This window comes from Pyrus communis, chromosome 5 (genome assembly GCF_041283825.1).
Source record: "Pyrus communis isolate YQ-2024b chromosome 5, ASM4128382v1, whole genome shotgun sequence".
Lineage (NCBI taxonomy): Eukaryota > Viridiplantae > Streptophyta > Magnoliopsida > Rosales > Rosaceae > Pyrus > Pyrus communis.
Genome location: NC_142569.1, coordinates 20,288,627 through 20,300,113, shown reverse-complemented (window position 1 = coordinate 20,300,113; position 11,487 = coordinate 20,288,627). Strand labels below are relative to the sequence as shown.

Genomic DNA, 11,487 nt, shown 5'->3' with positions numbered 1-11,487 from the left:
TTTAAGACAAATAAGAAGCTCATTATTCTATGGATGGCTTCTGCTTTACTAGTTTAGGACTATATAGTTTACTACATCTCTCCATAAAAATTATGAAGTAGCTGCAAACATTAAGAAATAAACTATTTATGCATAAATGCAAGAAACCATCATGACTCATCTCCGGTGAGTCCATTTCGGGCATGAAATTAATCAAAGCCTATGTGGTACAAGAGTACCATAAGACAGTGGAGCTCGTGGCAGATGATCGGACTTCTTCTCGTTTGATCCCGAATACGGTATTTTACAAGGAATGTAAATCATTTCCTTCTCGTTGGGACACTTTATAGGCTTGGAGAAGAATGTAGCACATTCCTCGTTTATTCTCTGATTTGGTTGGTCCAAAATGCAGTTCTTACTAACATCAAGTTTCTTTCTGTCAATCAATTTCTGGCACTCTGGACCGACCTTTGTGAAATAGTTGTCTGCCAAAGACAAGTTCTCCAGGTTAGACAACTTGCACACCATCTCAGGCACTGGTCCGTAGAGCTTGTTCTTGGCCAAGTTTAGAAACTCAATCTTGGCTAAGCAAGCAAATGAGGCTGGGATTGGGCCTGTTAAGCAGTTGGAACTCGCGTCGAATACGGTGGCCTGATTTAGGTACCCAATTTCATAAGGCAGACACCCTGTAAAGCAGAATTTTAAATATCATATAAGATACAATCCGCAAGCGTTAACATGAAATTAAATGTTGTTGGCTGATACTGAGTACCAATCAACATATGACTATAGTTGTATCCTTGATATTTTGTAGATATTAATAATAGATATCAACGGAGTACATAGAGTACATAAGCTGGTACATGTTAATTATCTGTTTTTCTATTAAAAAAAAATTGTGTGAATTAAACAAACTCTGGTATTTATTTTCGGTAAGTAAACTTTTTCTTTCTTATAAATTAGGGAAAAAAGAATTACACTAATTACATATTTCAACATTATAGTAAGAGAAATATTAAACTTGGCATTTGTGTCATGTTTTTTGTGTTTATGTCCTTTACATGACATACCCGATATCTTAACAGGTTGTGTCATATAACACTACATATATATAATGAAAATCTCTACAACTTTTGTGAAGAGATCAACTGTGACACTTGCCACCATAATCCCATAAACCATATATTTAATTTTAATGGTTGATTACGTTTACATTTACACTTCATTCTTCTCACTGAATTTTGTTTTTTCAATTTTTTTTTTTTTTAAACATGATCTTTAACGGATGTAAAAAGATCAACGGTTTGGATCATTGATATCATATTCAGATTTTTATGGTTAATGAAAATATTGCTCAGAGTTTATAAAGTCTTTATAAACTATATGATATTGACTTCTATTTCAGTTAACCATAAACACGGAATGTGATATCAACAATCTGAAACGCTCATTTTTCTTTATCCGTTGAAAGATCATGTTTTCAAAAGGAAATTTTGAGAAATGAAATCTAGTGCGAAGAATAGAAAGCAAACAAATCGACGGTTAAATATAAACTATGGTTTATGGAGTACGGTGTCGAATTTCGGAGTTGACCCCTTCACGAAAATTGTAAAACTTGTCAATGAATGATTGTATATTTTCTTTACATCTTCATACTTCTACATTAATTATTATTGATTTTGCACTCAAACAATAAACATTATTCATGAGGATTTTGAGGGTTTTAAAAATCTAAACGAAGATGTAACCAACCTCTAAGCATAGATGATACAATTACGAGCGTTTGTATATTATTTTTTTTTTTTCGCATTTTTCACACTTTTGCATTAATTATTATGTATTTTATTTATTTTGAACTTCCCCCTAAAACATCAGGTTTGTAGGGTTTTGAAAATTCAAATGACGATGTACTCATCGACGAAGCGTAGAGGATGCAATCACGAGCGTTTGCATTTTTTTTTCATATTTTTCGCACTTTAAAATTAATTATTACGAATTTTTCAACGTGCTTTGGCATTTTTAAATTTCTTTGGTATTTTTAATGTGCTTTGAAATTTTTTAATCTCACTTATACTATGGCTATACATTGTAGTAAGGCTTTTTATGTGACATCCCACATCGTCCAGGGGAGTGATCCTTAAATGTATATTCTCATCCCTACCTAGTAGGGGGCCTTTTGGGAGCTCACTGGCTTCGGGTTTCTTAGGAACTCCGAAGTTAAGCGAGAAGGGGGCTAGAGCAATCCCATGATGGGTGACCCACTGGGAAGTTGCTCGTGAGTTCCCAAAAACAAAACCGTGAGGGAATGGTAAGCCCAAAACGGACAATATCGTGCTACGGTAGTGGAGCGGGCCCGGGAAGTGATCCGCCCCGGGCCGAGATGTGACATTTTAGTAGTTTATAAAATTATCAAACTAAATTTTTTCTTATCAGGTTGAAACGGATTACACACGGATAAACCTATTAAGAATGTGTGATCCGATAATGATCCGATTAATTAAAGTGTTGACTCGAAATCCGTTATTTCATGTCATTGTGAGTCAAGTTAATAAGTCGTTTAAGAAATTATCAGGTTTAAAAAATATCACTAAACGAAGAGATAATTCATCCGAATTTAATTTCTTCCCACTTAGTCTTTTATAAAAAAATATGACTTTAGCCCTTCAAACTCAATTTTCTTCATATAAAACCCTACATAACCTTTTTACTCAAAGAAAACCCAATGCCTAGGATCCACGTAAGCAAATTCATTAACTTCATATTAATTCACACATACATTTTTCACATGCCTAAAATACCCCTATTACATACTTGATGTAGACAATTAATTATAAGGAAATAGTAAATGATTTTGCAACAAGAAAAAAAAAAAAAGACATTAATGTTAAAAATTTATTGCATATTACTTTTTTAGAAAGGTTTTGAATTTTCATAAAACTATTCGATTCAGTTTTTTCACCCTACTCTTGAATACTTTTGAATTTATCCTTCTTTTATTAATATCTTAGAACATGTATTTCATTATCTACATGCACATTAATTTACCTACAAACAATTATACCATGGGTGTAATATAATATCTCTTTTTTACAATGATGCAAAATAATGTTTATACCAACAACAAAACGTGCCTAACATATGTGACATCCCACATCGCCAAGGGGAGTGAGCCTTATATGTATATTCCCATCTCTACCTAGCACGAGGCCTTTTAGGAGCTCACTGGCTTAGGGTTTCGTTGGAACTCCGAAGTTAAGCGAGTAGCGCGCGAGAGCATTCCCAGGATGGGTGACCCATCAGGAAGTTCTCGTGTGAGTTCCCAAAAACAAAACCTTGAGGGAATGGTAAGCCCAAAGTGGACAATATCGTGCTACGGTGGTGGAGTGGGCCCGGGAAGTGATCCGCCCCTGGCCGGGAAGTGACAATTTGGTATCAAAGCCTAACACTGGTCGCGTGTGTGTCGACGAGGACGTCGGACCCCTAAAGGGGGTGGATTGTGACATCCCACATCGCCAAGGGGAGTGAGCCTTATATGTATATTCCCATCTCTACCTAGCACGAGGCTTTTTGGGAGCTCACTGGCTTCGGGTTCCGTTGGAACTCCGAAGTTAAGCGAGTAGCGCGCGAGAGCACTCCCAGGATGGGTGACCCATCGGGAAGTTCTCGTGTGAGTTCCCAAAAACAAAACCATGAGGGAATGGTAAGCCCAAAGCAGGCAATATCGTGCTACGGTGGTGGAGTAGGCCCGGGAAGTGATCCGCCCCGGGCCGGGATGTGACACATATTTACTAATACATGGAAAATAATTTACCTATATTAAGAAGAAATGTAGTTTGATGCATAGTATTAAAAATACTATGTTACACCCATGTTTATACAACAACAAACTGTGCCTAACATTTCTAACAATACATGAAAAATAATTTACCTACAAGTTAGAGAAATGTTATTTGGTTGGGTGTAGTATAAATTTTTTTAATAATTGGAAAAATTAAATATAACTAGGTGTAGTGTAATTTTTTTTTATATAATTAGAAAAATTAATTTACCTACCTACTCTTTGAAATGTTCATTTCCAATGATGCAAAATGTTCATAACCTAACTACAAATTAATTTCCAATAATTTACCTACAACAATTATACCATGGGTGTAATGTAATCTTTCTTTACAATGACACAAAATATTGTATGTACCAACAACAAAACTTGCCTAACATAAGTACTTGTGCATGGAAAATAATTTACCTGTAACAAAAGAAATGCAGTTTGATGTATAAAATCAACAATATTATGTTCCACTCATGTTTATACAACAACAAAACGTGTCTAACACATATAAAAATACATAGAAAATAATTTACCTACAAGTTAGAGGAATGTTATTTGATTCAAAATATATAATATAGGTGTAGTATTTTTTTTTTAAATAATTGGAACAAACTAATTTACCTACCAATTAATATGGATAAAATTGCTACAAAATATATCCCAAAAAAAAAAAAAAACTACTTTTCTAGTTTGCAATAGATACGGTTAATGCAAACACTTTTTTCATTTTATTTCACTTTTTCTACTACTTTAAATTTGGCATAAATTTAGGAATTTGGAAAAGGGACCATAAAGTATGAGTGGCATGAGTGTAAATAAGTTGTATTAATAGGTCAATAGTATTTCTATATATTTGCAAATTTTAAATTTGGGCTTAAACTGAATTTTTAAAGATAGATGAGTTTTTATCTAGAAATAATGAATTGTAAGGGTCAAAATCTAAAGCATCCTAAAATAAACAAATAATTAAAAAAGACTGCGATTTTTTTTTTTTTTAATATTATCGAAATTTTGGACCATACCTGAAAGTTGGTTCCCAAGGAAGAGAACCTCATAAAGGGTTCTGGATGCTTGACCAATGCTTCTTGGGATCGGACCGGTGAAATTGTTGTTGGCAAAAGTGAAGTAATGGGCAGGTGAGGAGCCAAGATAGTCAGGGATCTGCTGAGTGAAACCGTTGTTGTTGAGGAATAGCACATCAACGTCTAGTTTGATGACTCGGGCTGGGACCGGACCGGCAAAGAAGTTGAACCGGAGGTCCAAAAATGTCAAATTTGTTGCTGTTAAAACCTCGTACGGAAACCCTCCGGATAGCTTGTTGTTGCTGAGATCGAGCTCGTAGAAGTATCGAAGCATGGCAGTGCCAATCGGGACTGAGCCTGTGAAGTTGTTGGAGTTTGCATGGAAGAACACCAAATCTTCTAACTTGTCAAGGAAGCCATCGAGTGGAAGTTTATTGTTGTAACCACCCAACATAGCCCCGTTGATGTCTATACCGGAGACTGTTTTCTGCTTGTAGACAGGATGAATGGCGCAGACAAAGCCCTTGTATCTGCAAATATTTGGACCCTGCCATGTCTTTGCGAAGCCCTTTGGGTCGGACTTGATTTTTGCTACGAACCTTTTAACCACATTGAAGGCAACTTCAAGTCGCTGGCTTTCAAAGGGGCCGGAGGAAGGTGGCGGCGGTGATTTTGGTGGCATTGGCGGTGGTGGAGACTGTAGTTTTGGAGGTGGCGGCAGTGGCAGTGATGTAGGAGGCGGCGGGCATGGAGGGGGAGGAGGGGGAGGACAATCTTCGTATTCGGGGGAGGGAGCAGGAGGGCTGGCCTCACCTCCTCCTCCACCTATGATTATCTCCAAGGCTTCAACCTTATAATGGTACAAACATAAATGCACCAAAAATGTTGAGATCAGAAGTGAAGAAAAGAAAGAGAAGGTAGTCATGTCTGGTTGTTTAAGCTCAATGAATGAAGAGTAAATAGTGAGGAGATACTAATATGTAATAAAATAAATTTTGTATATTAAGGAGATTAATAAGGAAGACTTGAAGTAAGAAAGAAGAGTAAAGGGTCATGAGGAAACAGATAAACTTGCCAGCCAAAAATGTTTGTCTGACGGTGAGAGTTGAGCTCTCATTATTATACATTGCTGTTTGCCATTCACTCTGATTCCTTGCATTATTTTTATATTTGCTTTATAATGTCTATTGGTGGCCTACCAAAAGTCTAGAAGTTTGGCCTTTATTACAGTATTAGAATGGAAATATACGTCCAAATGAAGATTTTGTGCTTGAAAGAGAATTGCAGAAAAAGTAGGTTTATAGTAGTAAAATTGTTACTCTTGCAGTATATTTGTACCATCTCTTAGGAAATGGCACACGCATGTGTCTGTGGGTTATACCTTTATTAAAAGGATGATACAAATGATGATACAAATATTTCATTTCTCTTGTAGACGTGATTGAAATTGGAAGAAAAATACACCACTTGACTTGTTTGATTGGGTAGAGCTGAACCATTTACTCAACATGCTGCTAGGATTAGATGGGATTATTATCTGTAAATTGCATTTAATTTATGTAAATGGTTCACCTGCTACAGGACTCTTGTAACTGTAGATCTCCTTGTGAATAAAGCCATGTAAAGGTTACGTTTTCATCAATGAGAATCAGAAAGTTCACAGGAAGCATTGATGCTTCCATCGCTTGAGGTTGCTTTCAAAGAAATAAAAAAAATAAAAAAAATAAAAAATAATTTCATCTAATCCTAGCAGCTGAACCATTCATTCAACTGGTAGGAGGAGGATAACTGAAGTGCTTTTCCAAAAAAAATGACTTGTCAATAATTTGTGTCCCAGTCCTTTCACACGGGCGTGCAAACCCATAAACCCTAAGCTCTCTACTTCACAATTTCCACAAGAACAAAATACACAGATTTCCAAGTCCATGCCACAACAATAATGCAATTTCTTTTGGAGAGTACCAAAACATGACACATAAGCTTCTCGATTGTTTCAACACATGACATTGACTTCCAAGTCCATGCCACAACAATTATGCAATTTCTTTTGGAGGGTACCAAAACATGACACATAAGCTTTTGGATTGTTTCAACACATGACACCCAAGTGGGCTTAAGGGGTGAAGTTTGATTTCAATTTGGTACCCCTACTAACTAAAATATAGCATGACACAAACGTTTGGATTGTTTCAAGACATGACACCCAAGTGGGCATAACGGGGTGAAGTTTGATATTCAGTTAGGTACTCCTTTTAATTAAGAACTTGTTTGAAAGTATTTTTTAAATAATTAAAATCGTTTTTATTGAAAATGTTTTTTAAACCAATTCTTAGAGCACTTCTAGTGTAGGAAAGCCGTCCTGGGCAATAGGCAACTCAATCCCCTTTAATGAACAGTAACTACCCAAGTGCATCTCTATCCTTAAACTAAATAATCTAGGCAATTCGTATTAAAATATTAGTATTTTTTATTTTATAAAATAATAAAAGATAACTTTATTTTTAATTTCAGATAATAATAAAAAATTGGTTGAAAGTAGTTAAAAATATTAAAATGTAGTGTAAAGTGGAAGAATATGGTCATGTATTTATAGAAAGAACAAAAAATTATAATTTTTTATGTTTTTATTAGTTTTTTTTTTTTTTTGGTAATTTTTAATAATTTAAGTTGTGGTTGACGTCATGGTGACGTCACATAGGCAGGTCGCTGGGCTAGGCGATTATTGTCTGACTTCTTCATCGGGCTCGCCTTGGATTCAATTGCCCGAGTGGATTGGGTTGCCTATCCCCAAGGCTATAGCAATGGTGGATTCTGGAAAACTACTTTCAGTGTTTTCTGTAAGAAGCACATATCCGGTGCTTCTCCCATAAAGCACTTAAAGTGCTTTTAAAACTGAGAATTAATTTCACTAAAAGCCATTTCAACCATTTTGAAAGCTCTTCCAAATGAATTCGAAACTACTACAATAATTTAGGAAACCAAATCGACTATTCGCTAAGATATTGGACCACAAGCAAAACGCCTGTAATAGGGTAAAACAAGTAGTTTTACTAAAAACACACACTAAGAGTAATATTTCCTTCATATATAATAAACAAAGCTTATTGGGAGAAGAACATGGTGTCAGATGGCATTGTCAATTGGAGTTATAATATGGATCTTAGGTACCATTATTTTGAGAATCCTCATGATTGATTGGAACTCAATTATTTGATGATATGATGGAAGTCCCTAGGACTCGAATTATCTGTAATAACTCCTTGAGCCAGTTTTTGGGTTGAACCACTGTCACAACCCGGCCCAGGTGGGACCACTTCCCGAGCCCGCTCCACCACCGTAGCACGATATTGTCCACTTTAGGCTTACCATTCCCTCACGGTTTTGTTTTTGGGAACTCATGAGCAACTTCCCAGTGGGTCACCCATCATGGGATTGCTCAAGCCCCCTTCTTGCTTAACTTCGAAGTTCCAATGGAACCCGAAGCCAGTGAGCTCCCAAAAGGCCTCGTGCTAGGTAGAGATGAGAATATACATTTAAGGATCACTCCCCTGGACGATGTGGGATGTCACAATCCACCCCCTTAGGGGCCTGATGTCCTCGTCAGCACACCACGTCCAGGGTTAGGCTCTGATACCAAATTGTCACATCCCGACCCAGGACAGATCATTTCCCGGGCCCGCTCCACCACCGTAGCACGATATTGTTCGCTTTGGGCCCCGACCACGCCCTCACGGTTTGTTTTTGGGAACTCACACGAGAACTTTCCGATGGGTCACCCATCCTGGGAATGCTCTCGCGCACTACTCACTTAACTTCAGAGTTCCAATGAAACCTGAAGCCAGTGAGCTCCCAAAAGGCCTCGTGCTAGGTAGAGATGGGAATATACATTTAAGGATCACTCCCCTGGGCGATGTGGGATGTCACAACCACCCCTTTATTTTACCCAAAAAAAAAAAAAAAAAAACTGAAGGAGGAGCAAGAAAATTCAAATGTTGATTCTAGATGTAAGAGTAAATGTTCTTAACTACTCTAACTCCAAGAACCAACAATATATAAGATTAGCAATTAGATTTTCAACAACAAAATTTTTGTTAGAGATAAAAAAAAAAAAAAAAAAATCTTCGTTATAGTTGGTGAATGTAGTTGGGAAACCCAATTGCTAAATAACATAAGAGAGCAAACCAAAAATAAAGAGTAAAATTAGATATCACATGAAATACCCTCGCTTCAAATGTAACCCAAACATTTAGGAAGTGTTTTGGCGTCTGCAAGATTGATTGTTTCTTATTAATATTTAGAGTTTTCTCATATCCTTATCAATCCAATATGGCCTCGTTTCATATAGGGGATTAGATTGGAAATTAATAAGACTCGAAATTCAAGGCATATTAAAAGTAGACGAGAATGATTTTTTGTTCTGAAGAGATTTAAAAGAGGATTATGCCTGAATGAAACTTCACCTTTCTAATCCTATCAATTTGAGGAGGATTGGAATGCATAAATTTTTATTTTGAATAATTCATCTCCTACCTCGAAGCCGATTACATTTTTTTTCATTTCTTTTGTCAACGTACCTTGAAAATGTCTCATATACATTTCAATCCAATCATCTAAACTAAATAAACCTACGCCAATTATTCAAAATAGTCTTATTCACCAATTATGATGAGGCCAAATGTAAATTAAAAGGATGCTTGCGAGCACAACTTTAGAAAAGTTTTGCTTGCATCGAATCTTGAAGTTGGAAAGGCGAAGGTTACAACGAGTCGGGAGGTGCGATCGAACCCTTGTCTTGGCCAAGTAGCTTGCACTGATTCAAAGCCGAGATGGTGAGGGTTTCAGCGGAGAGTGTGAGAAACATGACATTTTCTACAACTGCAGCCCTTATTATAAGCCAACAGGGCTAATCTTGAGATTTTGGAGGTCCTGTGTGAGACTCAAATGGAGGCTCTTCCATGGTCTAAAATTTTGGTTGCTGTATTTTCTTTTATATTTTATATTTTTTTATTGTGTGTAAATTGATATAACGCAAAAGAAAATAAATAAATACAGAAAAATGAAGCATAGTGTGGTAGTCATATACCTATCTGCATTCTCTATGTTTTTAGTTAGAATCTCCATGCTTTTTAAATACAAAAATCATGGTGATATGACTATATACCTATTATATCACTGTACAAATATCATAAGCAAAACCATTCATGCTTTTCTTATCATCTAGAGTTCATCTCAAGAAAAAATTATGTGTTAAACGAATCACTGATTAGTTGTACTATAATTTTCTTTTTGATATGGATGACTCAATAGTCTTCAAATGGATTGAAAAATAGATGACTTTTAAACGGTGACCAAAAAAATAAACGATTCTAATTATGAAGTGTATTCTATTAATTGATATCATATAAGGAGTGGGGGCTTTTAAATATCATATCAAATTTAAGAATTTTAATTTATTATGATATTCCTAACTACAAATTTATTAGCAAAATTATCTTGTATAGTGAAAGAAATTAAACTACAAATATTTAAAAATAAAAAAAATAGTGTAACTCAAAAATCCCAAAATAGTTACCCTGCACATGCCCTATGTGAAAGAAACATGGCGGAAAAATAAAAAATAAAAGATAACAAATATGAGAAAGTAAGGAGTGGAACCCGTGTACCAGCGCTTGACAAACATGCTAGGTAAACATATATAAATTATTTCCCATCTTTTTTATACATAGAATGTTAAGAAGGATTTTAGAATTGGGGTGCCCCAAAAAATCGGGATCCTATGTAGTCGCACTCCTCGCAACTCCTCAAGGCCAACCCTGTAAGCCAAGTGAAAGGTCCATACCGTAACAGACATTTTGATGTGAGGAAGGATACTTCTAGAGCTCCAAGGGATAACTCAACCGGTTTCATATATCCAAAATTAGACAATATTTTGAACAAAAGTAAAAATGTTTTAGTTTCGATAACCCTAAACTCTAAAACCACCACATGTTACAGTACAAGTGGTGAGATATTTGTGTTAAAAAATTAACAATTTAACAAATAAAACTTTTCACCACTTATATAATAACACATGGTATACCACCCATGATCTAAACAGAATGAAAAATTTATCCATTTGGAGGTCAGTGTCTTAATCTCATATATATATATATATATATATATATATATATATATATATATATATATATTTTTTTTTTTTTTAATTTAATTGCTCCATGTCAGTTATAGATGGTGCCTAAATTTCAGTGTTGATTCCTATGATCCCAATCTGATTCTCATCTGTTGTTCTACTTCATGATAATTAATCAGCCGGAGAGTTTACAATTTGGTTGCTTCAAAATCACTTCCCTCTTCTTCTCCAATTTTGGTTGTCGCACTTGCAACTTAGCCTGCCTGTCCATGTGCCTAAGCATATAAATTCTTATATTGATCCTCATCACAGGTCGCTTACAGTAATATATGGACCATTGAAGGTAAATCACCTAAAATATACTTTTGATAAACGATAGATATATGCAGTCCCAAGATATTTTTGTTGTTTCTTTGAGGCGCCCTTTTTTTTTATGTACTCGGAATACTATCATATGACTTTATATACTTTAAAGTTATGCACACTATATTTGATTGTTACTAATATATTCTAAAGGTGGGATCAAT

The 11,487-nt window shown here is 35.5% G+C and overlaps 1 protein-coding gene across 1 annotated transcript; it reads right to left on the bottom strand.

Moving 5' to 3' along the window:
- LOC137725271 (uncharacterized protein At4g06744) lies at window positions 1-6,035 on the bottom strand. Its single transcript, XM_068463904.2, has 2 exons — window positions 4,831-6,035; window positions 1-665 (listed from the first exon to the last, which is right to left on the bottom strand). Exons 1-2 carry the CDS (start codon window positions 5,753-5,755, stop codon window positions 193-195), a joined length of 1,398 nt encoding a protein of 465 aa, XP_068320005.2. The 5' UTR covers window positions 5,756-6,035; the 3' UTR covers window positions 1-192.
- Between the last annotated feature and the right edge of the window lie 5,452 nt (window positions 6,036-11,487).

Bases quoted from the DNA above. Each gene is read 5' to 3' on its own strand.
- LOC137725271 (XM_068463904.2), bottom strand. From the start codon at position 5,755: ATGACTACCTTCTCTTTCTTTTCTTCACTTCTGATCTCAACATTTTTG. The intron at 666-4,830 runs GTATGGTCCAAA...TCTGCTTTACAG, and splicing joins CCTTGGGAACCAACTTTCAG to GGTGTCTGCCTTATGAAATT.